Below are 26,329 nucleotides of genomic sequence, written 5' to 3'. Positions count from 1 at the left end.
CGTTTTTTTTGGCAGGTAATTCGCTTATTGTCAGTGAATTCTATGGGCTCAAGCGAATTATATTTAATTTTGTGTGTTATTAAAGCACCGTTTTATTTTGTTGTCATCTTTTTTTATTTCTTTATGCGCATCATCATCGTCATCATCATCACTGCGAAAGAGATGAATGCAATCTCACACTCGCAGTCGCACCGCAAAGATAACGCAAATACAGAAAGTATATATTCTCAATTCTCTCGAATTTGTTCTACATAACATATTCGCGACTTAAAAGCAGCTCGATCTCTATCCGCACAGTCACTAGACGCCTGAGTCTCAACGCAGTTGGAAGTACGCGCAATTGAACGCTCCAAACAAAATGTTTGCCAAGCAAATCGTCGGCCTATTGCTTTGCCTTGGCTGTTGCCTGCTCGTCAGCGGTGGCATTGTCAAGGACTCGCAGGACGAGCAGCCTAATTCAGATTCTACGTTGGAACTTGTGACTTTGGTAAATAAAAATAAAAAATTAAAAAAAAGTGCCAAATTTAATGTAATTCAACAATAATTTCACACAATCACTAGACCAGAAAATGATGCAAATTATGTGTTTTCGGCTTTCGAGTTTGTTTAAGTAATCTGTTCAATTTCGCAATTAAGGGCATCTGATTAATGCAAGTGAAGCTACAGCGCAATTTATTATTTTAATTTCGAGTGTTACTATAGAGCATGAGAAACTGAACTTTCTGCGTGTATTCTGATTAATGTGCTACGTAATAACATGTCATTAAATATAATTTATTTATATGCAACGTAGAGTGTAAGTGACTAGTGACTCCCAAAATTCAGATATAATAAATTGTGAAACAAAAATTTGCCACATGTTCTTAATATAGATACATGACTGCTTAACGTGGAGAAATGATAATAAAAATTTTATCTCTACCTCAAGCCAACAACCTATTGCTAAAGAATACTTCCTGTGTATTCTCATATATTTCGTAAGCAGCAAGTCAATAATAAATGCCATTCACTTGCCATAAGTAAAGGGTATTTAATAGGCGAATTCAAGAACACATTGCAAAATGTTTAACTAGACCAGTTTAAACCACACTGCGTATACTTAACAAAGCGCCAACCAAGCTGAACATTAATTATGCCGACGAAACCGGTACAAACTCAACAAATGCCAGTTTAACATTTGCTGCAAATAACGATATGTGCAATGCTATAAACTAATAATATTAATGGGATACTAAAACAATTAAAAATGTGCTATACGCGATTTGCTTGACTAGCTGAGACCCTGCAGCAAGTTCTAAAGAATTAAACATTTAAAGTTAAATTTGCATAGATATAATACATGTTGAATTTGCTGGGATTTCTATATCTTCTGCAATGAATAACATATAATTACCATTTAAATTGAATTATTTATAAACATAATAATGATTGTAGTAGGTAGATAGACGGCATAAGTTTAACTGTGTTCATCATTTGATAATTGCAATTCTATTTTATTGCACTAACAAAGAGCTATAATATTAAGTTAATTAGAGTTTGTGTATAATTAAAAACCACAGTTGTTTGATTAATGAATGCACTATAAATATTCAATGTGAATGTTATTTCAACAGCTCTTTCGACATGGACCACGCACACCTGTGAACACATATCCAAAGGATCCTTACTTGAACGAAACATACGAGCCCTATGGCTGGGGTCAATTAACTAATGTGAGTCAGTGGAATACTTAGTTAAATTATTATATTTATCTAATATATATTTGTGCAATCAATAGGGTGGCAAATTGGAGCTCTACAAGATTGGAAAGCAGCTGCGCAAACGGTATAGGCAATTCATGCCTGCCTACTATCGCCCGGATGTAGGTTTTATTAACATATAAATTAAAGCTAAATTTGTGACTAATCGATATTCAAACAATTGACAGACGGTGCACGCACAATCCACAGAATCATCACGCACCATGGCATCATTGCAGATGGTGTTGGCCGGCATGTTCCCGCCAGAGAATACGCCCATGGAGTGGAACAAGAAGCTCAACTGGCAGCCCATTCCAACTGTGACCGAACCAGAGAAAACTGACCTTGTAAGGATGCAGGATGCCACCCTCCTATTAATTTATGGCAATTCACTTCAATAAATTTCATTTATTCACAGCGTTTGCGACAGAAGGTTCCCTGTCCCCGCTACTACGAGGCAGTTTGGGAGGTGATGCACACACCAGAAGTTGTTGCTTTGCACGAGGCGAACGCACAACTTATGAAGGAACTGCATGAGTTGACGGGCTTCAATGTCACATACTCGCATCATGTTACTGATATCTACATCTCGTTGCAAACTCAGCTGGCTTATGGTCTGGAGGTTCCAGAATGGGCCAAGGACTATTTCCCCGAGAAGATGAGACCTCTGGCATCCAAATCCTACACTTACGATGCTTATACGGATGAGATGAAAAAACTTAAGGGCGGATATTTTCTGGCCGATCTGTACAAGCAGCTGCAGGCAAAGATCGCAGGAGAACTAAAGCCAGCCGATAGAAAATTCTTTATTTACTGCGCCCACGATTGGACAGTGGCAAATGTGCTGAGTGCTCTGGATGTGTGGGGCACACAGATGCCTCGCTTCTCGGCGCTTATTGCTTTTGAGTTGCACAAGCGCAAAGATACCGGCGAGTATTTTGTGGAAATCTACTTCCAAAACGATCCCAGCAAGGAGCCAAAGTTACTTCAAGTTCCTGGCTGCGATAAACAGTGTCCCGTAGCCAAGCTGGTGGAGCTTTCCAAAAACGTTCTGCCCGATGCACCCTACGAGCAGATGTGTGTGGCCAAGGGCACCAGCGATGGTACGATTATTACCTATCACTAGTGTGAAACGCTTTCAGTCCAATCCAATAGTATTAACTGTGTTTAGTCTAACTATATGTCTATCTACTCTAAACTCTTTATAGTCTAAAGATTACTGTCTACACAAATCTGTATAGTTTAAATATATTTCTGTCCACACTAAATTATTTACTTGTATTAAAACTAATTTTTTACTTGTTTTAAGTCGGTTGACTTGTATGGCTATGAAACACTCAAGAAATCGATCTGTACCATATGTCGACCACAGAAAACTTTTCCACTAGAATTTCAGTTCTGAGTGTCTCATTAGACCTTAAACCACAAAAGCTAATTACGAAATTTGCTCAGAAGTTTGACATTTAGCTATTTCCCAAATCAACTTCCTAAGGAACTATACGCCTGAGTTTTAGGTTTCTACTCTGAATTTTATTGACTGTGTTCATCTGGACTCATTCTCTGATCATACTCGGACATAGGTGAATGATTGTAAAAATACGAATTTACTATGAATAGTTCGTCAATAGATATTCGTAGACATAGTCGAAAGTAAGCAGCATAATTGCACCACCGGGACCCAGGCGCATCACCTTAGGCAACAGACCCTTATACAGACCACGGATGCCTTCCTCGCGATAAACGATGCCTATGGTTCGCAAAGCGCCCTCATACTTGATCTCATTGGGCACTGGCTGTGGTCCCTGGATGCGAGACTTCGCCACATCGAAGGGGGTATTGAAGAGGCAGGCCAAAGTGCCCGCCGTGAAGCCGATAATGATCTTTCGTACAAACTCCCAGGACGCATTCTCCGACTTTGGCACCATGTTCTTCACCGTGTGATAGAAACCGAAGTAGATCGTATTGAATACGCCATTGCGACCAACTGTTGCAGTTACACCCTTTAGCAGTCCCCGCTTTCCGAAGCCCTCGCTTTTGATGATTTCTCGAGCCACCGAGTACGAGGTTCGCAGTTTCTTTGTACGATCGGCTTGCTGTGTCACCTTCACCACCTCAAAGGGATTCACTACGAAGGCCTCCAATACGCCAGCCGTCATGCCAGCCAGCGAAAACGAGAGCGGAGTTGGTTTCGGTGAGCCAAACTGAAAGAAATGTCGCGTCTGCTCGAACACCAAAAACTTGATGGCTCGCTTTGGGGTCTCAGCCAAAATGGGCGGAAGCAGACCCTTCCAGAACGATAGAATTCCCTCCTGACGGTACATCTTGGCGAAACAGTCGAGCACCCCATTGTAAATTACTTCAGATGAACCTGCTGATGGTTTGGCTTGGAGTTGCATGCGTGTCTTGACCACGTCCAGGGGCTGCATGAGACATACCTCAAGGAATCCGGCGGATGCGCCAGCTAGCACTTGAAAGCCAGCTTGCTTACCGGGGGATATGTCCGGGGTATATTTCAAGGTGTTCATATTTGGCTATTGAATCGGAAAAACGGATTAAAATTTATAATTTCAAAGGGTGTGCATTGCTTTTTGTTGTAAAGTTAAAAACAAAGTGAAAGTAATATTTATTTAATCATATTTCAAAATGAATGTGAGACTAAGCTAACTAGGTTTAATAATTTAATCTTGCAAATGAAAACTAATTTTGCATTTTAAAATGTATTACACTAAAAGCTTAGTAATAAATTAATGTAGACAATTGGTTGATACACTTTTAATTCAATTTAATTGTAACTCCATATACTACAAAAATTGTATGAATAAACTTATTTAAAGCTGTCAGATTTCGACTATAAATTGACACAATATTATTGGCTGGAGCTCTTAATTCATTGCAAGCCTAACTCTTCTATATCGTTTAAATATATATTATATTCATATGTATCTAATATACTAAAATTAACTATAGATTAACATCAAGCGAATATTATATAAATGCTCTACCTCGTTATGAGTGTTGTGTGATTGATTTGCACGCTACTAAATTAACCTATGCCAATCTGAAAACTAGTGTGCGTGTAGTACTTACTGCTCTCTGCCATATTTGAAGGTGGTTTGAATAGTTCTGAACAGCACTGTATATGCGTCATGTCAATATTTATATCCATTCAACAATCAAAACAAATGCTTTTTTTTTTGCAGACTGTTTTGATAAGCCTTGAAGATTAGATAACTAGAATGTTTGAGCACCACATAACTAATATGTTTATTTGCGAAAATACAATAAAATGATAAAAATTATCAAATAAATAAATACAATTTAAAAGGTATTGAATTAAACATTTATTTAATATATAAAATTGATATTTGTGTATTAAAAGAAGAAAGTTTAGCTTACAATGCTTTTTTTGATTAAAATTAAAGTTTGACAAGCATTATATTAGTTGATGTGGAATTACTAAAGTTAATAAATAAATAAAGTAATTTCAAACAAATACTTATTAAGCGATGCCACTTAACTCAACTTATTTGTAAACTCATTTTTTGGGTTGCATAATTTACAATATGAATGAAATGATTGGAATGAGTAGAAAATTGTACAAATTTAACAAGCTCGTCTTTATATGTTTTTGAAATTCTATATTTTACTATTATTTTACTGATAATATATGTATATTTGAATTCTATTTTGTAAAACTCATTTATTTTTGATACTCCCCTTTATAAACTATTGTGAAATGAGAGCTTCACAGATCTAATAAAAATTACTGTGCACTTATTGCAAGTCAGGCAGTTGGAGTTGGTAGCTTTCCACGTGTTAAATTGAAATGAAGTAATTAGCAATATATACATATTAAGTATACGCAAGCCGTTTAAGGACAGCAACAACTTCCGTGCATTATAAAGTGACATGTAAATTTAAATTCGGCAATTTAACAACGTTGACAGCAATTAAAAGCAACAAGCAAAAACAAACTTGCATAATAAGTAATTAGCATAAGTTCGATAAACAAACAATCCACCTGCCAAGATTTATTGGCCGAAAATTCGGTGACGAATTTCTTTGGTCATAAATTCGGGCAGCTCCGAAGAAGACCGCAGATGTGATTTCCAATGTGATTGTGTGGCTCTGATTGTGTGTGTATATGTTTATTTGTGAGTGTGTTTGTTATAAATGTAAATGTTGATATGTAAAGCGTGAGCGAGATTTAAAATGCTTCAAATGTTGGGGCATTGTTGTGGCTGCTGCTCAATGTACGATCAGTTGTGGACAGCACAACACACAATAGACCGACTCGACAACACTAGCAACAACGACAACAACAACAATAACTACTAAAAGTAACAATCACAATCGGAATAAAAATAATATAATTGTCAGAATCGTCGGCGAAACGGTGACGAAAGCATTTGGCGATAATGAAACGATAAAAGACACATATGTTTCTCTCTATGAGGTTTGGACAACGTTGCGTGGGCTTTGACTTTGTCTGCTGTGCGAATTGAGACAGTACGGCGTAAGAGCTCCGCCGAACAGCTGACAACTATCCGTTGTTCGTCGCCCGCAATCGTTATCCGTCATTATCCGGCTATCCGTTATCGAGTTGTTCGCTTATCTCCGCTCACGGTTTGTCGAAAATTGAAAATATTACGCGTCTCATCAAGCAACAATGTCAGTTCAGTTGTCAAAGCCAAACATATTGTAAAACCATATTTCTTATTGTCTTTGCATTGGATGATAACAGAAATATAAGACAAATAGAGCTCGAAAACTCGTATTCAAATGCTGATGAAAGAAAGGCGCCCTCAAAACCCGTTCCCAGCGTCTTGGTAAATTAACAACAATACCTTTTGTTTTTAATTTTCAATTTGTTAATTTGCTAATTGTTGTTGTTGCTGTTGTTGGTGTTCAGTTTGTTGTTGCTGTTGCTGATTCTTGTTTTATGAGCAGCATAATTAAAGACGCCGAATAACACAAAAAACGCAAAAAAGCCAAAAAATCAAATACGAAAGCAACAAAATAAAAATAACAAACAATATAAAAGTTGTCTGTGCGTCTTCTGAACTGTGTTTTGTGGTTGTTCGGACCGTGTCAACGTTCCCGCTCCGCTATTAACGCTCCGAACTCAGCAAAATTATATAGAAAAACAATAATAAAAAAAAACAGAAACAATAACCGCGAGACCCCCCTCGGCACCAAAATCCGAAGCCCAATCCCAATCTCAAGCACCGGCTAAATCATATAAAGCGGGTCTACAAAATGCCGCGTTCGCATTTCACTAGAAGGCATTGTCTAGCGATGACGGGCGGATTAATTGCATTGGCGCTGCTGATCTTGTGCCTCACACACACCACGGTGATCACGGGTAAAATTACCGATCCCGGTACCGATGAGTCTACCCTTGAGCTGTTGCATGTGGTAAGTCTGTGAGCCGACGAGCAACGAACGGTGAATTACGAACTACGAACGACTGGAAATCAAATCAGCTGTGTTTATCACACTGTGCAGCATGAATTGCGTTTTGAATGTGAGCTAAGTGTGTTGGCTAAAGTGGCTAAACAAGTGAATAAAATAGTGATTCTTAAGGTGCGGGAAAGTATTGAAGAACAATCAGTGATCGATATAATTTATTCTATTCCACATATATTTATTATATGTTACATAAATTTAAAAATTTTAAAAATTCAATGTAGAATATTCAACGAGTGTTCCGTATATTATGCAATTCTGCTAGACGTTGATTGTACACTGAGAATGCTTGTAACTTCTTCGAGTAGTCATTATCATCACGTTTCATATTTAATTTAATTAAAAAATTAGCTGATTGGACTGTTAACTTTGTAAACTTGACATTGGCAAGTCAATGCCATTTACATAGTATGAATGATAAAATAAAAATACATACTTTTGATAGTACACCAAGTTATTTATACGCTGTTCATGTCAGCACATTTGTTTTGCTGATTGTGTAGCAGAGTGTAGCGTGGCATTTAATTATTGCATGACATTATATTAATTTAGTACGTTGCGGGCAGTGGCAATAGTCGTATGTCGAACGATAAGAGAGCTACATTTGTACGAATGAGAATTCCCATTAAATATGTATCTTCGGGACAGAAAGTGAGGGTGATCCGAGAACTAACATACATTCGACCCAATTAGAAGGTGGGTAAATTTGCACACATTCGATAAGCATAACATATCGAAGCTAACGGCAAACAAAAACTGACAGAGTGACATGTGAAGTGTGTTTTGAAATATTAACAGCTGCTTTAATTGAGATTAAACACAATGCTAAAGCCAGCATTCTAATTATAGCACACATTAAGTATAGACTGTTGAGTAATAATAATAATGACGACTTGAACACGATTCAATGTACATTCAACCCATGCATATAATGTGTGATTATCCCAAAGGTATTCCCAAGTGCAAGTCAATCTGTCAAGTTGAAGATAAATTTCCCAGTATCTCTTTAATCATTCATGAAGTAGAAACTTTCCCTAACTATGCTTGATAGTGATTTAAGGCCATAAATAATCTGACACACTTTTTCAAGGACAAGTCTAAAAAGGTAGTCATAAAGTAATTGAACTTGACTTTGTCAGATAAAGCGCTTAAAAAAACGCAAGTAGATAAAGATTTATATCCGTTGAAAAACATAGAAATAAAGATAGGGACTTATTGTAAAACACTTATTTATTCGGATATATTTCTGCATGTAATGTCAATGTTATTTCCTTATTATTTAAATCTTACAACAACTTAACGATAAATCTGTAATACGCGTCATCCACGTCAAACAGCGGTGCGAAACAAAGGCAAACAGATTTAAAACCGGCTACAAACGCGCTTAATTACAATTTAAGATACTCGTTTCACCAGATCACAAGAAAAAAGAAATAAAACCAGTCTAGCGATGTATTTCAAATGGTCAGTCCACAAATTGCGACGCACTTTTGTTACATAAATGTAGATTTGAATTTTTTCGTACAAACTAAAATCAAAATATTGATGCACTGGCGACTTAGTTAGCTGATAGTCTGGTGTAGTTCACGGCTGGCGACCTTCAGACGAGGTGAGGCTGGAAACTGAAAGCTGTGAGCTGATAGGTTTTCTTATCAGCAAATTGTCCACGCGCGATTCAAATCGAATCGCAATTGCTGCTGGGAAATACTTCCGCAAATCTTTTTAATTGTAATGTGGCCAAAACGTGCATGACCACAGCAAAGTTTCCCTGTGGTTGATGTTTCTGTTGTTGTAGCTGCGCCTCTGGCTGTTGTTGTTGCAGCTGCGCTTCTAGCTGTTGTTGTAGTTCTGCCTCTTTCTAGTGTTCGGAGATCGCTGCGGGTGTTGGCAGCACATGCTTGAGTGACTGCCTCGCCTTCTCTCTGTCTTTCCTTCTTTCACACGAACGTGTTCTCGTTTTTGCTTATCAGAGTCGCGTGCGCGTTTTAAATTTGTCATTCTCATTGTGCTCGTTGTTCTTGTAATTGTTTTTGCCGTTGTCGTTTTGCTTTTCATTTTCGTCGAGTCATTAGACATTGACCAGACACCCACATTAAAGCATCAATGACATGAGCTTCAAAAATTGAAATAAGATGAGTTTATGTTAAATTTAGATTTATTTAAGAAAACTACGTTTTCATTTTTAAATCCTTTTTCTAATATTACTGCAAAAATATCTTTGAATGTTTATTTTTATAAACTTTTTACGAAATTATCTTATTTGGCATATGGTAACTCATCCAGAAAGGTTTTGATGATGAAAAATTATTCGCTCCTTGTCTAGCTGAATATAAAGTATACGCATGATATGATGATACGGTATTTAATACTGCGAAATAAAAAATACTAAAATATTTGGTATAATGATATACTATTGGAAACATATTAGATTGTCAACTAAAACAGCTAACTAATACTCTATAACATTGAAAATATACTATATTTTCAACTAAAGCACCTGCATACATTTCCTGTAGGAAATATAATATATTTATTATATTTATATATAATATGTATAATATATTTTTACCCAATAGATAGTGGGTAGAATTCATGCGAATGGCTTTCCAATGAAATTGAAATATTTTAAAATATTTGCCAAAAAAGAATCCATATATAAATAATCATATAACACATGCCTTCAACATATGTATATTTTTGTATCATTATTTTATGTTAAACATTGCGCTACTTGAAGCTAGCGCCATTGCATTGAACTAATTAAAGCAAACAAATCTGCTCACTAACACTGCATAAATTTTCTCAAACATTTTGCAGGTTTTCCGACATGGGCCACGCACACCGGCGGACACATATCCAAGGGATCCCTATGTAAATGAAACCTACTATCCATTTGGCTGGGGACAAGTAACAAATGTGAGTAGAAAACAAGTTGCAGCACAACTTTTGCCCAAAAAATCGCAAATAAAACCAAAAAAGAGAACCTACGAGTTTTCTCGTTCAACCCGAAAACCGCAGCAGCAAAGCATTTAAATAAATTGAAATGCAAATGTTTGTCGTGTATAAGCGGAGGAGGAAGATGGCTTGATGTTTCTGCCTTTGCCTCTTCCGCTGCTTCTGAGTCTTCTTTTGCTTCTGCTGTGTGTGTGTGTGTGTTGCATTAACATATACACATGCATATGTTTATGCAATTGCAAAAATGCAAGGCATTTATTATTTTATAACGTTGCTATATAAGTCCCGTTCTCTCTGTATTTCGTTCTCTGTCGCTGCGAATTCTTCGGCTGTTGTCTCACGTGCCATCCGCCCACGCCATGTAATAAATCAACGCTCAGAATGGCAAACGCGAGCTGTTCAACATTGGGAGCTGGCTGCGTAAGCGTTATGGCAAATTTCTGGCACCCTACTACAGTCCCGATGTGAGTAACCCAACGCTAACGAACCACCAGATACCCGTTCTCGTTTCCAGTGGACGGACGAACAGACGAACGGACGAACGGACGGGTGTCTGATAGTGCGGACATTTACAAATTGCAAAGCTCAAGCGCGTTTGCCTCATCACTCAATTCTACGTCTTTTTCGCTATCTTTCTCTCTCTCTCTCTTTCTCTTCACAGTTGTTGCACGCACAGGCAACGGGCGTGCCACGCACACACATGACCATGCAAACGGTTTTGGCCAGCTTCTTTCCTCCGAAAGGGACGGCCATGGAATGGAACAGCAAATACAATTGGCAGCCCATTCCAGTGTTCTCACAGGAGCTGAACGAGGATACGGTACGTCAATGCTATCAATAATGATGCCATCATCATCACTTCAAATTGATTTATACCCTATTTCATCTTTTCCCTTTCGCACTGACCGACTTAAGGTCTAATTCCATTTCACATTTGTCTACAAACAAACTAAGAAACTAATTCAAGCCGTAAATCCAAATGATTAATTTCAAATTAAATGTATTTATTGTATGTACAATTAAATGTGCCTTTAGTGTAAATTGGCATTTCTTTTATGATTTAAAAAAAAACTAGCGTTTAATACTTTTAATTAAATAACTTTATTTACTTCATTTAATTAATAATGTGCACAATTAAATTTTAATATTGCCTCATTATAAAACCACACAATTAACTACTCATGTATATTTTTTTTATAAAATGAATTATTCATTTATTTTTGCCCAATTCATTACAAAAAGTATTAGAACCACAAATTTAATTTGAAGCAGAATTCCTTTAAATCCCTTCATATCCATTAATTGGATTTTAATTAAAATCCCAATGAATTAAATTTAGAAAATATGGCAGTTAGTATACAACATGTGAAATGCCAATGAAAACAAGTATATTTACAACTAATTACTTCCTTCTGTTCCTTTCACAGTTGTTGCTCGTTCGCACACCCTGCCCTCGATACTATGAGGCACTGCACGAGGTATACGAACTGCCTGAAGTGAAGGCTGAAATTGCACCATATTTGGAAATGTACAAGGAGCTGGCCTCCCACACTGGACTCAGCTTCAAAGAGCCCGAAGATGTGCAGTCGCTGTATCTCACTTTGCTGGCCGAGCAGGAATGGGGACTAGACTTACCCGATTGGACTAAGGAATACTTTCCCGAGAAGATGCAGTTCCTAACTGAACAGAGCTATGTTTACAATGTTTACACACCCGAGATGCAAAAGATAAAGGCGGGTCCGTTCCTCAAGAAGATGTTCGATGAAATGCAACAGAAGCGCAATGCCACATTAAAGCCCGATAAACGGAAACTCTTCATTTATACTGGGCACGATTCGACGGTGGTCAATGTGCTGTCTGGCCTCAAGATCTGGGAACGTCAATTGCCACGTTACTCGGTAATGGCGCTGTTCGAGCTGCACAAGAACAAAGACACCGGCGATTACTGGGTGGAGATCTATTTCCGCAATAATCCTAAGGCGCCGGCTCAAAAGTTGACTGTACCCGGCTGTGATTTCCAGTGTCCCTTGGACAAGCTGCTGGAGTTGGCCAAGGATGTGGTGCCCACCGAGGCAGATGCCAATCGTTGTGATGCCCAAAATCAACAGTTCACAGAGCCACCACTACGCGGACCTTAGATATAAAATGTATTAGATGATAGGAAACATATGTCACTTTTTTCTGGAATCTTACAGGTGCTACAAACACAAAACTCAGGGAGCTTAAAGTTTAGTTAGGTCAACAACTAGTTTAAGTCTGGCAATATAATGCAAAAACTTATTAAAGATCGAGTCGCAATTGTCCTTCATCCAGTGTTTGAGTTCGCGCCAGGCAACCATAGAGGCGGGCAGGCTCATGTGGCAGCCAAGTTGGCTCATTTCCGCTTGTGGCGCCGCCATTGCCCAATAGGCCGCTTCCGTTCTGCCTTTTGCCAGCTCCGCAAACAACTTCCGCACTTCTATAGCCTTCTCTCTACTTCGCTTCTCTCCTCTCTCTCTGTGAGCTTCTGTGTCTCTGTCTGAATCTCGCCCGCCCTTTGGCTTTGCTCATTTTTGCCAAGAGGTGACATTTTTCGCATTGCGGTTTACCATAAACTATTTCATTGGGGAGTTGTTGTCTGTGTACATTAGCAGAGCTCCCTGCTCTATGCTCCAAGCCTGAAGTTGCCATAGCTCTCGCACTCCCCACTCCCCACTCTCCACTTCCCATCCAACTTCCCATTGTTTACTCGTGTGCGTTGCCCATCTGTCTCTCTCGTGGAGCAACGAGTTCGCTTCTCTCCCTCTTTTGGTTTGTTTTTTGCACATATCTGTAAACTTTATTTGTCAACGGGACGCATATGCTGTGTGCGCTTGCCAAAAAAAGAAAAGACAAAAAAACAAATGGAATAAAATAAAAATAAAATAAAGGAATCATATTCTGTAGCTCGTTCGTAGTCGTTATTGTTGTGTTGTCTGTTGTCTGTTTGTTGTTGCGTTTAATTTTGCTTAATTTGATTTTGGTGGCACTATAAGGCAGAGTACATAAAGGAAGTAGACGCAATGCCAGACAAATCTGCATATTTATATATACATATGTATGTAGTTTTCTCTTGTGACTAACGACATGTCTGTTTAACTGTAGCTGTATTTGGACTCCATATTAATATCACAGAAAATATATGTTATCTCGACTGTAAAGTAAAAGTCAAATTTTACTGGTTTAATTTATTTCTTGTAGCACACATAAATTTGATTAACTTTTTCAGCCTAAAAGCATGCAACGAAAATATAAGAAAAACAGTTGTACCTAAACTGTAAATAGCTGTCGGTTTAAGTCGCAGCTAAACTAAGCGTTGCCTAAAATTTACTAATTACAATTGGATTTCATACATTTTTGATGGAAATTTAATTCGAATGCGGTTTTGTGAAACACAGTATCTGCTTATTGAATTTGTTATCACTAATTCACGTACTATGACACTCTACATACTACTTCAATTGCACTTCATAAAAATTCAACCACAAACTCTTAATTTCTCACTGCGTCTCCTTCTCATTGCATTTGTGTGAGCTGCAATAATGCTGCACTCAGTGTCGGTAATAAAATTCCACTACCTTTTTGACAAATGAAACGTGCAACAAACAAGACGCCAAAGCAACTGCAGCAGCAGGCGCATAGAAGCTGAAACAGCATTGAGCCAGTGCCAACAAAGATTTATGCGTTTTACAGGGTCTACGCAGTTTATGCGAAACTAAACGGCAAACAGTTTGAGTGAAGAAAGCAAGGAACAAACGAGCCTTTGTACATTGTACTGACCAGGTCTGGCCTGTCCGACGGAATTCAGCCATGACAGCGGTTGCCTTTGGCTGGGCAAACATGTTTTGCATGACAGTGCAGTCAGAGATGGAAGGCGGAAGGCGGAGGCGAGTCTATTGTGCCGTTTTAAAAGACTGAACTGCACAGAGCAGAGCCTGGCAGCGGGCAAACATTTGTGCAGCTTATTAATATGCATCCCATCTCAGTTGCAGCAGCTCTAGGGGATTACGTTGCAGCAGCGGCAGCAGCAGGTGTCTCTCACACTGAGACGCCGCCTCGGCACTTTTCTGGCTCCACCTGCAATCGACAATTTTATCTACTAGGCCAAGCGCAAAGTTTTTCGCTTCGTATCGAAAAGTCGTTAGTAAGCTGACCACAAAAAGCCAAAAAGAGATGTGGGCACTCCACTTGCCCATAAGAACTCCAACTGCAACTGCAACAAAAACAAAAACCAAACGAAAAGCGACCTGTGGACGAAGTTAGCCACCAAAAAGGTTTTATGTCTTAGTCGCAGTCGTCTTGATGCTAAAAAATTAAAGTTTACCCAAAGACTTGCACTTAGTTCTAAAAAACTTTTCTCTACCGAAAACTTTTCTCACTCACTGAGCTTGTCTCTGCTTCTCTAAGTAGATTTGTTAGCCCAGCCATATGTCTACGAGCAGAGCTAAAAAATTACTGGCTTGTGGGTGAAACACTTGACCCATCTCAGCTATCACCTAATTCCAGCATAATAATGTGTGCGAAATAATACATACGTCTAATAAATTTGCCAGACCTTCACAAACCTTTTTTACAATAATAGTAAAAAAAGCAGCACGATTTATCGAGTAGAAAATACATTTTTTTCTGGAAATTTGTTAGTACTAAAAATTTTAATAAAAATAATTAAGATAAGAGTCTCTTGTGATCTTCAAATTAAAAAAAACTAGCTAAATATATTCACAAAAAATATAATGTTTTACATGGATAGAACCATTACAAAACATAAAATTTGGTTTCATAATTTTAATATAATTACATAACGGAATTTGTCCCGTGCGAGACTCCTTACATTGAAAATAACATAAACTGAAACAATTTTAAAAATAAGAAAAGTTTATTTTTATAGCTCTAGATAAGTACTTTAATTAGAGCTAAGAATGGTTTTGGAATTTTCTTTCTGTTTTATTTTCTGTTGTGATAGTTGCAAAAATTAACCAATTCGAACGCAAAACCAAAAAAATGAACGAATTTATAAATTTAATCGTAAAACAGAACAAATTCCTAAAATCAATCTTAGCTCTAAATATAGTGCTTATCTAAAGCTAAAGCTTTAAGAATAACATTCACTTATTTTTAAAATTTGTTTTAGTTATGTTATTTTCACTGTAGAGCACTGTAAAATGTCTCGCACGGGACAAATTCCGTCATGGAATTACCCATATATAAAATATAAAGTGCTATGAATAACTATAAGTTAGCAATTAATAAGTAATTGGTCTAAGGTATTTTCATATTTTATATACATTTATTATTATACAGCTTGTAAATAATTTTTAAATTTCTAAATTCACCAAGTTCAAGTTAAAGTTGTATTGTAGTAACACTGAAAGCATCATTACCACTTGTTTATCAATTTTGCTTTGCCTCTTTGCTATGACAACTTAAAATTTGAGTTGTACACTTTTACTATTACCCTGAAACATTTGAAACAAAACAATACATCAACTCGTTCGCTTGTAAAACTGAAAAATTAATCACAATGAAAATCGGATTTTTAAGCGATAGGCTGATTTATTTCTTATTTACACTGATAATAATGGCTGCTTGTTTGGCACTTATTTGGCACTTTTCGGGCTGCAAACACGAATCGGTTAAGATCAAGACAGTTGCGATGCACGTATTTCTTGTGGTGCTGGGCCAATTTCTGCTAAGTGATACAATTAAATTCCTATTGATATCCATCGATAAGGCCACTTGGCCGAATTTGCAGACAACGTTCCTGAACGAGAGGCGTCCAATTGTGCACACTCGCACTCAATATTTGAAAATGCGCTTGAATATATTGCGAGCCCAGTTGAGACACGGACAGGATCATATCAATGAACCACTCAATCTGAAATTTCAATTGATCTCCCTCGATCTGTGTCTCTACGGCACCTATTTCCTGTTGTTGACTTCTGTGGTGCTGGTGACACGAGACGAGCTGCTCTATTACAACACGGCTATGATGAAAAAAATATTTTCGACCAACCGTACTTATACTTTGGGCTTGAACTACGTACAGGAGTTGGATCAGTTCTACACATTCTTAGAAGTGTCGTTGATCAATGCCTTCGATTCGAAGGTTAAGGAAACAGGCTACAGGTCCTGGATGTATGGCGATCAAACTGCCAAACTTGGTGTAATTCGATTGCGTCAGCTGCGACGCAAAGAGGAATATCATCTCGGTTGGGGATCGCCCCAGTTCTCTAGTCTTGATTATATGCCCAACTGGAAGTTACCCTACGAACGCATGGCTTACACGGATAAATATTGGAATATCTATTTGCCATGGTTGCCGTCGTCGGTTAGGTACAGTCTTTTGGAGAAAATCTTTTTGAATCCTAAGCACACCGGCTACTGTGACAATTTTCCAGAGACAATGGGTTATATTACAATGTTGGCGCGTAGTCGCAACAATAGCATGAAGGTGCTTGATTATCTTGAGCAAAACAATTGGGTGAATACACAGACCGCTGCTGTTTTCATAGATTTCACTTTATACAATGCGGATGCGAATATCTTTACCATTTGCAATTTGCTGGTGGAGCGAACGCCTTTTGGCACTTTGGAACCCCGTGTCGATGTCCAAAGCATTAAATTGCAAGTCTTGGATCAGCTGGGCACACTCGGTTTAATTGTGTCCATCATATATGTGTTGGTGCTCATTCAGTTCTCCAAGACACTGGTGGTCACACTTTGGTACGAGCCATCGAAGCTGCGCAGCATGTGGAATATACTAGACTTGATCATATTGGTGCTCAATATTGTGGTGGTCATATTGATCATCATGCAGGAGTTCATGGTCGCGAGGCTGCTCGAGCAAATTGAGTATGCGAACAAGTTGCAATTTCTGGACTTTCGGAGACCCGCGATTGTGAAGGATGCATGCAGCATTGTCCTCGGACTCCTTGTGCTCTTTACCACGTTGCGTCTGTGGAAGGTTCTTCAATTTTCCAGCGTCTTTCAGCTCTTCTCACATGCTCTGTTTATTGCGTGGCAAGCTCTGGCGAGCACCGCATTACTTATCTCCATTTTCCTGTTCGCATTTGGCATCGCTGTGGCAATCATCAATGGCAACAATACGATGAATTTCAATTACATCATGAGAAGCATTGCCAATTCGTTGTGCTTCTCATTTGGCTTTAGCCAGCACATCAGTCCCAATGATCTCTTCTATGGCGGAAAACCCATGGGCATAATCCTATATTTGATACTCACTTTTGTGATTGCACAGCTGCTGATTAACGTATTTGTCTCGACGATCAATGGATACTTCGTTTATGCCAAGTCGATGCGTGATGCCAAAGCAGAACAGCCGATTAATTTTCTTCAATTTCTGCGTGTCGAGTACCACGGTATCTTTGAAATGTTCCGTAAGGTGCCCTGCATCAATCGTGGATATCGCAGCGGTAATCGCACGGTGGCTGACTATGTCAAATATACTTTGGATGACAGACATAAGAAGAGCGTTAAGTCCAAACATCATGCATTGGCCATCAGATTTCAACGGGGCGATGAAAATTTGGATGAGGCCACGAAGCATGAGAATTATAAGAAACGCATTGTTCGACTTTATAATATTGCAAGCGTAATGCAGACTCAAATGCAACTGTTGGAACACTTCTGGGAGTTGGATGTGGATAAAACTAAAAAGGATAAACCAAGATCGCCCAAGGAAGGAGACTCAGAATCCGATGAAGATTACAGTGTTTAATTATAAAATAACACAGACATTTTAATGCTACAATTACCCACTTTAAAATAATGAACTTTAAAGTTCATTAAACTACAGCAACCTTCCCAATAAGCCACGAGACCTTGACACACATTCACAGTCAACTACACACACATACATAAGTATGTTGTTGCTTGCATAAATAATTGCTGTGGTTGACAAAAATGTAACTTCAAAACAAACCATTTAATCCACTGCTCAATGTGGCCCATAACTGCGTTCACTGCAGCCAATTATTTTTGCTAAGCGACGAGAGTTGCATTCAAATTTATTATTGCTCTTTTGTTTACTTTTGCTAAAAGCACCATAAACTGATTAAAAATGCCCAATTGCAGTCTGAATTTGTCATTAAGAGGAGTTTTTTTTTTTGGAAGGAAGGATGTTTATTATAAGTCGTTTTATGTGTTGTTCTTACAGCAGAACTGGAGCCGCTGAGGCAGTGTAGGCCAATGGAGAGCTGTAGGCAAGAGGAGCAGTCAAAGAAGCGCTGTAAGCCAGAGGAGCAGCCAATGGAGAGCTGTATGCCAGAGGAGCAGCCAGAGGAGCAGCAGCGTACTTGGCAATGACTGGAGCAGCAACTGGAGCAATCACTGGAGCAGCTGCGATTCCATTGTAGTTGCGGGCAATCACTTGGCTGCTGGTTGCTGTCACATATGGAGCAGGAGCAGCAACAACGGCAGCTGGAGCAGCATAAGCCAATGGTTGGCTTAGGAGAACTCCAGGCTTGGCAGCGGCGCAAGCGATGACGGCGAGGATGACAACAGCCTGTAATAAAAGGATTTTGAATAAAAGTCTCTGACTTAGATGCAATTCCTTCTTACGTATTTGAACATGTTGAAGATTGATTTGTTGTTTTGCTTCTAGTTGAAACTGTGAACTGATTGATGTCCAACTTGAGCAATTGTCGAGTATTTATACCCAAAATAGTCTTCATTCAGTTGTGAGTCATTTTAGTTCATTGAAATGCGTAAGACCAGTTAATGGTTTCTTTTGCATTTTGTAGTCATTATCATTCCGTTATTTTGTACTTCAAGTTGTTTAATACTCTTTAATGTATAACACGTCGGGGCACCTACAAATTTAAAACATTTGAACTTAAGGTTAAGTTAAGTTCCCAGTTTTTGTATAAATTGCAGAGTAAAGCTGCTAAAAGGCATCAAACAATTTCCAGTCTTCGAGCTGTAAACAAATCAACAAACAATTAATATGTTCAAATTCGTAAGTTGATCAGCTTCCAGATAATCCTTTGGATATATTATAAATCCATTTTATCCACAGGCTGTTGTTATCTTCGCCGTCATCGCCTGCGCTGCTGCCAAGCCTGGAGTTCTCCTCAGCCAGCCATTGGCTTATGCTGCACCTGCTGCCGTTGTTGCTGCTCCTGCTCCATATGTGACAGCAACCAGCAGCCAAGTGATTGCCCGCAACTACAATGGAATTGCAGCTGCTCCAGTGATTGCTCCAGTTGCTACTCCGTTGGCTGCTCCAGTTGCTGCTCCAGTCATTGCCAAATACGCTGCTGCTCCTCTGGCTGCTCCTTTGGCATACAGCTCTCCATTGGCTGCTCCTCTGACTTACAGCGCCCCTCTGACTGCTCCTCTTGCCTACAGCTCTCCATTGGCCTACACTGCTGCAGCGGCTCCAGTTCTTCTGTAAGAACTTTAGCCCATTGATTTAAAATAAACAACTGAAAACATAATATAAATTTCTTATTGGTATTTGCGTTGTAATTTTTGGATTGCCGGCTTCAGAGCAAGGGAAATCAACGATTATTTTAAATTTGAATGCACCTCACGTACAATACACAAAATTGGTTTGTGTTGAAGATGCGTTGAGTTCGAAATGTATGCAAACATTTATGTCAAGGTCGCAAGTGCCTTTTTCCATGGTGTATTGAGTTTAATGAACTTATATTCGAAGATGTGAAATTTACAAAATGAAGGAATATTCGCTTTGTAGAGGCTTTTCGGTATGGAACTCTCACTCGGTTAAGCGGAGTGTCCAAGTTGATGTTAATTAACTTATTTTCGAAATTTGTATTAAGCTCTTCTTTTTTATGAGTTATGCATTTCCGATATGTTGCCAAGGTTTTTTAATCTTGATGTACATAAATGCATCTTCATCATTTGTCCACACATTGTTCCCCAAATTCAAGCACAGCGAAATTATTTAGAAAAGTGTCCGCACTAGATTTAGTCGCAGTTTTAAAGAAACTAACATTTATTTTATTTATAACAATATTTTTATTTGAGTCAAATAATATTAATAATCATATAATTGATTTTAATTAAAATTCAATATTTTTGTTTGACAGAACCTTTAACATAAATTGTAAGAAAACAATATTATACATATCTTCTCATCTGCAATTAAATGGATTTAGCAAGCGTCACTAAATGGAATTTGGTATTGGATTATTTACTTAATCAAGATTTAGCTTAGTTCATCAACTAAATCTGAATTACCAGAGAAATGAGAAGCTTTTAATTTTTATGATGTGGCAAATAAGATGACTAAATATCACAAATCAAAAAGATTTAGAAATATATTGGCAGATTGAACGATACTTGTAAATTAAAGAAATAGACAAATATATTCCAGTAATAGTTTATGGATCACAGTTTATTAATTTAAATCAAAAGTGGTGCAGAAGCAGCATAGCTCAAAGGAGCGCTGTAGGCAAGAGGAGCAGCCAAAGGAGTGCTGTAAGCCAAAGGAGCAGCCAATGGAGAGCTGTAAGCCAGAGGAGCAACCAGAGGAGCAGCAGCGTACTTGGCAATGACTGGAGCAGCAACTGGAGCAGCCAACGGAGTAGCAACTGGAGCAATCACTGGAGCAGCTGCAATTCCATTGTAGTTGCGGGCAATCACTTGGCTGCTGGTTGCTGTCACATATGGAGCAGGAGCAGCAACAACTGCAGCAGGTGCAGCATAAGCCAATGGCTGGCTCAGAAGAACTCCAGGCTTGGCAGCAACGCAGGCGATAATGGCGAGGATGACAACAGCCTAAAATCAAAGGATGTTGAATAAAAGTCTCTGACTTTGATGCAATTCCTTCTTACGTATTTGAACATGTTGAAGATTGATTTGTTGTGTTGCTTCTAGTTGAAACTGTGAACTGATTGATGTCCAACTTGAAAAATTGTCAAGTATTTATACCCAAAATAGTCTTCATTCAGTTGTGAGTCATTTTAGTTCATTGAAATGCGTAAGACCAGTTAACGGTTTCTCTTGCACTTTGTAGTCATTCCGTTATTTTATACTTCAAATGCTGTTTAATGCTGTTTAATGTATAACACGTCGTACCACCTACAAATTGTAAACATTTGGACTTAAGGTCAAGTTAAATTCCCAGTTTTTGTATAAATTTCAGAGTGAAGCTGTTAACAGGCATCAAGCAATTTCCAGTCTTCGAGCTGTAAACAAATCAACAAACAAATCAATATGTTCAAATTCGTAAGTTTATCAGCTTCCAGATACTCCTTTGGATATATAATATTATAAATCCATCCACAGGCCGTTGTTATCTTCGCTCTCATCGCCTGCGCTGCTGCCAAGCCTGGAGTTCTTCTGAGCCAGCCATTGGCTTATGCTGCTCCAGCTGCCGTTGTTGCTGCTCCTGCTCCATATGTGACTGCCACTAGCAGCCAAGTGATTGCCCGCAACTACAATGGAATCGCTGCTGCTCCAGTGATTGCTCCAGTTGCTACTCCGTTGGCTGCTCCAGTTGCTGCTCCAGTCATTGCCAAGTACGCTGCTGCTTCTCTGGCTGCTCCTCTGGCATACAGCTCTCCATTGGCTGCTCCTCTGACTTACAGCGCCCCTCTGACTGCTCCCCTTGCCTACAGCTCTCCATTGGCCTACACTGCTGCATCTACTCCAGTTCTTCTGTAAGAACTTGACTCTATCGATTTAAAATAAACATTTCTAAACAAAGTAAATATTTCTTTAATTGCATTTCGGGCTTTTTGTTGAGCGTCAATTACTTCTTCAGAGCTAATGAAATATACATGGTTTTCATTTAAATATGCCTCTCTATGCAAAAGTGTAGTGAAGGTATCGATTAATTACACTTGGATTCATTTGTTAATATCAAAAAAGTTAAGGCGGCAATATTTTTTTTACAATGCGACATATTAATTTATTTATGGTCAAACTAGTCTGTTAACACACAACTTCATCTGCGTGTAATTTTTTTCAATCATTTGGATAATACTTCATTTCATGTAGTTCTCTGTCTAGCGTAGATTTTTGATATACAAAAAGTAACTGAAGTTTTTATGATTCCTTAAAATTTGGGGGCGATCAGATTAAGAAAAATTCTGAACTTTTCTAAGAAATTAGATTTTACTGTAAAAACTGCTATTGGTAAAGCGAGTTAATTACTTGGATAAACAGTTTAGTATATTTTTATCTAAAGGCATATATACATATAAAGCAATTCATATGTTTTACTATATAGTCGGTATACTCGTATTATTTTGGTATTTTGGGTCGTTTACGATATTTTCGTACTGTTTTTCCTTTATTAAAAATGGGTGGTGAATATCTCCTCTGTAGTTTTATGATTTTGTGACAAACTTTTCTGCTAAATTATTTGCATCCACTTTATTTAAAAATTAATGGCTTTCCGAAATCATTTTAATATGGCAACAATTTCCTAAATATTTCACGCGGCCAAGTCTTATCGTTTAGGCTTTCAATATAACCTGTAAAGCGCACCTTATGTTAAGAAAATCTCAGATAGAATATAAAAAGATATGCAAACTGTCCTATGTACAAAATGAAGTCGCATAGCACTAGCCATTTTGACTACAAATTTGAAATCAAACGACGACTTAGATAAGTCGTGACCAAATTAAATTAAAACAAAATACATATTTGTATTTCTTGTTATCTGAAAGCCTATTGAAAATGGTTGAATTCCTAGCTTGTTTGAATTGATTGATCTGTAGAGAAAACATTTTATGGTATATAAAATTAAATTGTTATTTATGATGTCACCACCGACAAATTGTGTATTGTTAACATTTGGTCAAGAAGTTTATTGAAAATGTCGCGTTGTGAAATAAATTATTGCCTAACTCCAACAACTATTAAATAAAATTTGCCATTTCTAGAAAAGATAAACTTATATTTTGTTTATAGATTACGAATCACAGTTTATTAATTTAAATCAAAAGTGGTGCAGAAGCAGCATAGCTCAAAGGAGCGCTGTAGGCAAGAGGAGCAGCCAAAGGAGTGCTGTAAGCCAAGGGAGCAGCCAATGGAGCAGCAGCGTACTTGGCAATGACTGGAGCAGCAACTGGAGCAGCAACTGGAGCAGCAACTGGAGCAATCACTGGAGCAGCAGCAATTCCATTGTAGTTGCGGGCAATCACTTGGCTGCTGGTTGCTGTCACATATGGAGCAGGTGCAGCAACAACGGCAGCAGGTGCAGCATACCTTTTGAAGAACCTTTGTCTCTAGAGTGGAAAAGCTGTTTTGCCTTAGTCACTTAACATTTTTGCCATTGCTATGCGTATTATTAATTTGTCAATTATATTCATGACGTGGTGGCAAAAACTTTAAGAGTAGAGCAGGGTCGACTTTGCTATTTATTTCCGAAATAGTTGCTTAGAGTGTTTATTCAATCACGACAACTTTGTTTGGGCAATCGAAACTTGCTTAACGGAAGCAAATTCTATTTTATTTCACTTCCTGAGTTAACTTCCTAGCAATTGTTTAGCAAGAGGAAATAATTGGATCGATAAATTGCAAATTGAATAATGAAAAAGAAATCAAGTCGACTACTGTTTTTCCTCCTGACCGTGTTCATAATTTTGTGCTGCGTGGGCGTGGCATATTACTTTGCAGGCGTTGAACATGAAACGGAGCACTTGAAGAACATGCTGGTTTCGATTGTGATTGTGCTGCTCTTTCAAATGATAATCGCAGAGCCAATCAAATTCATTCTATTCGCTATTGACGAGGCCACTTGGCCCTCAAAAATACCCAAGTATAGTCCCTACGAGCCTGAGGAAGATGAGAAATACAATCGCTTGGATTTTCTAAAGCAACGATTGCCTGGCTTAAGAGTTCAGATGCTGATCAATGAGCGTTATCGCGATTACACTCTAAATGATGAGTACAAATTGATTGTCGAAGATCTTTTCCTCTATGGCAAGTATTTTCTGGTGCTAACCTTAATGGTGCTCGTGCATCGTGATGAATTGCTCTATCACAATACGAAAATGCTCCAACGACTCTTCACGGACAATCACACGGACTACATGGGATTGAAAAATGTCTACCATCTGAATCAACTGTTTGACTTTGTGCAGTCCTCGCTGGTCACTGCCTTTGACTCTGATGATGAGGACACGGGCTTCAATTATTGGGTGCACAGTGAGCCAAACAAGATGCTGGGCGTGGCGCGATTGCGGCAACTGCGTTTGATTAAGGAACAATTCGGATGGAATGATCCCGAGTTCTCCAATCTCAAGTATATGCCCAACTGGGAGCTGCCCTATCGACGTCTGCACTATGCGGACAAGTATTGGCGTATCTACGAGCCGTGGTTGCCCATCGATGATCACTCCGACCTGATGGATACCATTCTGATGAACTTTGATCATGTGGGTTACTTTCAAAACTATCCCGAGTTGCGAGGCTATGTCACATTGTTGGCCAGAAACAAACAGAACTCGATGAAGATCCTTGACTTTCTCTCGGAATACAATTGGCTCAACTACAATACATCGGTTGTGTTCCTCGACTTTACACTCTACAACGTGGATGCGAATATGTTCAGTGTTTGCACGCTGCGAGTGGAGAATACACCGTTTGGCAGTATCATACCTAAAGTTGATTGCGACAGCGTGAGGCTCATCGAAGAGTTGGAACAACTATCGTTCGGCAGCATAATTGTGCTGGTGATTTATATTATTGTTGTGCTGCAGTTTAGCTATGCATTTGTGAGAACAGTCTGGTATACGCCGGTGAAAATCAAGAGTTTCTGGAACAAAATGGATCTTATCATTATTGTGCTGAATGTGTTGGTGATCGGTTTGATGTTGGTGCGATCAACGATTGTGCACGGATTGCTGAAGCGACTGGAGGGTGCCAACAAATTGGAGTACTTGAATTTCCATGCACCGGCTCGACTGCACAGCTTGACCACGATATTAATTGGTTTCCTCATCTGTCTGACGACGCTGCGTTTGTGGCGAGTTCTCCAGTTCTCCAAGGTGTTTCTACTCTTCACGCAGACATTTGCTCTGGCCTGGAAGGCGTTTGCGATGACTATCGCGATGATTATGATTACTCTGATGGCATTTGGCATTGCCTTTGTCATAATTAATGGCAACAATTCGGTGCATTTTTTGCGTGTAATCACAAGCATCATGACCACCTTGTGCTTTGCCTGTGGCTTCAGCACTACGATTAATCCAAAGGAGGTCTTGTATGGTGGCTTCTATTTGGGCATTTTGCTGTATGCCATGATGGGATTTGTTGTGGCCATTTTGCTAATGAATGTCTTGATTACAACCATTGCCGATTATTTTCAAACAGCTCGCGCTGTTCGTGATGCCCAAACAAAGAGGCGAATTAGTTTCTTTGAATTCCTGCGTGTCGAATATAATGGCTTTTTCGAATTCTTTCTGAGAAAGTTGCCCTGGTGGCGAAAGCCGTATATACGCAATGATCGAACTGTGGCTGAGAACATAAAACGCAAGTTGGATCGTCGCGAATTGTCGGCGAAATCGAAACTACACCGCAAACGAGAAGTGATATCTGCCAGTCGTCAAAAGCCGCCGCCGCCCAAGGATGAAGAAACCTTGCAGGCTGAGTACAGAGATCGCATTGAACACGTGCTGGCTGTCTCTTACATGCTGAACACCCAAATGGAAATTCTCAAATTAATGCTCATCGCTCGTAATTCCACAAAGCAAGAAACAACCGAGCAGGATAAGAATAATCCGTTTGTGGACACCGATGAGTCCAGTGAAGATGATGTTAAGAAGCCGCAAGGTCGAAAACCCAACACCAATAAGAAATAAATGTTATGACAGTACGGAAAGAACATTAAAATATTTCTGAATTCAAATAATAAAAAAAATATTTTTCTGGTGCTTTAAAAGCAAGTTTTCTATAGTAATAGCTGCAATCGAACCCAAACACTTAAAAATATCGAAATCCTTATCGATTAATTTGGTGTTGCAAAACGCAAAAACGATGTGTAAATACATTTGTAGAATGGCAGCCCTATGAATGGAATATGAATCGGTAAACTCTAGAACAAATAATTAAATAAAAGTCCAATCACTTTATTCCAATAATTGTATTAAGACAACAATTGTACTGTAAAAGTATTTTATAATTGCCGGCCATGTTTTCGATAGTTTTCC

General features: G+C 38.6%; 10 protein-coding genes across 11 annotated transcripts; 6 read left to right on the top strand and 4 right to left on the bottom strand.

The window, feature by feature from the left end:
* The first annotated feature begins 284 nt into the window (after positions 1–284).
* Positions 285–3,047, top strand: LOC133846184 (lysosomal acid phosphatase). The gene is made up of 5 exons (XM_062280988.1): positions 285–487; positions 1,614–1,712; positions 1,778–1,861; positions 1,928–2,086; positions 2,158–3,047. The coding sequence occupies exons 1-5, from the start codon at positions 359–361 to the stop codon at positions 2,863–2,865; spliced, it is 1,179 nt and encodes a 392-aa protein (XP_062136972.1). The 5' UTR covers positions 285–358; the 3' UTR covers positions 2,866–3,047.
* A 200-nt stretch (positions 3,048–3,247) lies between these two features.
* LOC133846185 (mitochondrial 2-oxodicarboxylate carrier-like) lies at positions 3,248–4,367 on the bottom strand. The gene has a single exon (XM_062280992.1). The coding sequence runs from the start codon at positions 4,262–4,264 to the stop codon at positions 3,347–3,349; it is 918 nt and encodes a 305-aa protein (XP_062136976.1). The 5' UTR covers positions 4,265–4,367; the 3' UTR covers positions 3,248–3,346.
* Positions 4,368–5,991: 1,624 nt separating this feature from the next.
* LOC133846183 (venom acid phosphatase Acph-1) lies at positions 5,992–12,466 on the top strand. Of its 2 annotated transcripts, none has more exons than XM_062280987.1 (6): positions 5,992–6,079; positions 6,690–7,157; positions 10,026–10,124; positions 10,544–10,627; positions 10,825–10,983; positions 11,591–12,466. In XM_062280987.1, exons 2-6 carry the CDS (start codon positions 6,999–7,001, stop codon positions 12,299–12,301), a joined length of 1,212 nt encoding a protein of 403 aa, XP_062136971.1. In that variant the 5' UTR covers positions 5,992–6,079; positions 6,690–6,998; the 3' UTR covers positions 12,302–12,466. The 2 variants fall into 2 exon arrangements, with proteins under 2 accessions (XP_062136971.1, XP_062136970.1); XM_062280986.1 differs by having other exon boundaries at positions 6,011–6,568.
* A 3,156-nt stretch (positions 12,467–15,622) lies between these two features.
* On the top strand, positions 15,623–18,275 carry LOC133846181 (polycystin-2). The gene has a single exon (XM_062280984.1). It carries the CDS (start codon positions 15,703–15,705, stop codon positions 17,917–17,919), a length of 2,217 nt encoding a protein of 738 aa, XP_062136968.1. The 5' UTR covers positions 15,623–15,702; the 3' UTR covers positions 17,920–18,275.
* Positions 18,276–18,304: 29 nt separating this feature from the next.
* LOC133846194 (cuticle protein 38-like) lies at positions 18,305–18,902 on the bottom strand. The gene is made up of 2 exons (XM_062281003.1): positions 18,762–18,902; positions 18,305–18,705 (listed from the first exon to the last, which is right to left on the bottom strand). Exons 1-2 carry the CDS (start codon positions 18,771–18,773, stop codon positions 18,352–18,354), a joined length of 366 nt encoding a protein of 121 aa, XP_062136987.1. The 5' UTR covers positions 18,774–18,902; the 3' UTR covers positions 18,305–18,351.
* Positions 18,903–19,082: 180 nt separating this feature from the next.
* LOC133846191 (cuticle protein 70, isoforms A and B-like) lies at positions 19,083–19,619 on the top strand. Its single transcript, XM_062281000.1, has 2 exons — positions 19,083–19,158; positions 19,219–19,619. The coding sequence occupies exons 1-2, from the start codon at positions 19,147–19,149 to the stop codon at positions 19,594–19,596; spliced, it is 390 nt and encodes a 129-aa protein (XP_062136984.1). The 5' UTR covers positions 19,083–19,146; the 3' UTR covers positions 19,597–19,619.
* An 878-nt stretch (positions 19,620–20,497) lies between these two features.
* LOC133846192 (cyclin-dependent kinase inhibitor 1C-like) lies at positions 20,498–21,157 on the bottom strand. The gene is made up of 2 exons (XM_062281001.1): positions 21,002–21,157; positions 20,498–20,945 (listed from the first exon to the last, which is right to left on the bottom strand). Exons 1-2 carry the CDS (start codon positions 21,011–21,013, stop codon positions 20,571–20,573), a joined length of 387 nt encoding a protein of 128 aa, XP_062136985.1. The 5' UTR covers positions 21,014–21,157; the 3' UTR covers positions 20,498–20,570.
* Positions 21,158–21,263: 106 nt separating this feature from the next.
* LOC133846190 (cyclin-dependent kinase inhibitor 1C-like) lies at positions 21,264–21,874 on the top strand. The gene is made up of 2 exons (XM_062280998.1): positions 21,264–21,395; positions 21,456–21,874. Exons 1-2 carry the CDS (start codon positions 21,384–21,386, stop codon positions 21,831–21,833), a joined length of 390 nt encoding a protein of 129 aa, XP_062136982.1. The 5' UTR covers positions 21,264–21,383; the 3' UTR covers positions 21,834–21,874.
* A 1,189-nt stretch (positions 21,875–23,063) lies between these two features.
* On the bottom strand, positions 23,064–23,452 carry LOC133845846 (cyclin-dependent kinase inhibitor 1C-like). The gene is made up of 2 exons (XM_062280435.1): positions 23,442–23,452; positions 23,064–23,384 (listed from the first exon to the last, which is right to left on the bottom strand). Exons 1-2 carry the CDS (start codon positions 23,450–23,452, stop codon positions 23,111–23,113), a joined length of 285 nt encoding a protein of 94 aa, XP_062136419.1. The 3' UTR covers positions 23,064–23,110.
* A 131-nt stretch (positions 23,453–23,583) lies between these two features.
* LOC133846180 (polycystin-2-like) lies at positions 23,584–26,023 on the top strand. The gene has a single exon (XM_062280983.1). The coding sequence runs from the start codon at positions 23,708–23,710 to the stop codon at positions 25,979–25,981; it is 2,274 nt and encodes a 757-aa protein (XP_062136967.1). The 5' UTR covers positions 23,584–23,707; the 3' UTR covers positions 25,982–26,023.
* Positions 26,024–26,329: the final 306 nt, after the last annotated feature.

Source organism: Drosophila sulfurigaster, chromosome 3, assembly GCF_023558435.1.
Source record: "Drosophila sulfurigaster albostrigata strain 15112-1811.04 chromosome 3, ASM2355843v2, whole genome shotgun sequence".
NCBI lineage: Eukaryota > Metazoa > Arthropoda > Insecta > Diptera > Drosophilidae > Drosophila > Drosophila sulfurigaster.
This window is presented reverse-complemented; position numbering and strand designations above follow the sequence as displayed.

What these genes read in the sequence shown, in the direction of transcription:
- LOC133846184 (XM_062280988.1), top strand. Translation starts at nt 359, where the DNA reads ATGTTTGCCAAGCAAATCGTCGGCCTATTGCTTTGCCTTGGCTGTTGC. An exon ending in GCTGGGGTCAATTAACTAAT is followed by an intron (nt 1,713 to 1,777) that starts GTGAGTCAGTGG and finishes TGCAATCAATAG; the next exon opens with GGTGGCAAATTGGAGCTCTA. An exon ending in CTGCCTACTATCGCCCGGAT is followed by an intron (nt 1,862 to 1,927) that starts GTAGGTTTTATT and finishes AACAATTGACAG; the next exon opens with ACGGTGCACGCACAATCCAC.
- LOC133846185 (XM_062280992.1), bottom strand. Translation starts at nt 4,264, where the DNA reads ATGAACACCTTGAAATATACCCCGGACATATCCCCCGGTAAGCAAGCT.
- LOC133846183 (XM_062280987.1), top strand. Translation starts at nt 6,999, where the DNA reads ATGCCGCGTTCGCATTTCACTAGAAGGCATTGTCTAGCGATGACGGGC. An exon ending in CACCCTACTACAGTCCCGAT is followed by an intron (nt 10,628 to 10,824) that starts GTGAGTAACCCA and finishes TTCTCTTCACAG; the next exon opens with TTGTTGCACGCACAGGCAAC. An exon ending in AGGAGCTGAACGAGGATACG is followed by an intron (nt 10,984 to 11,590) that starts GTACGTCAATGC and finishes TTCCTTTCACAG; the next exon opens with TTGTTGCTCGTTCGCACACC.
- LOC133846181 (XM_062280984.1), top strand. Translation starts at nt 15,703, where the DNA reads ATGAAAATCGGATTTTTAAGCGATAGGCTGATTTATTTCTTATTTACA.
- LOC133846180 (XM_062280983.1), top strand. Translation starts at nt 23,708, where the DNA reads ATGAAAAAGAAATCAAGTCGACTACTGTTTTTCCTCCTGACCGTGTTC.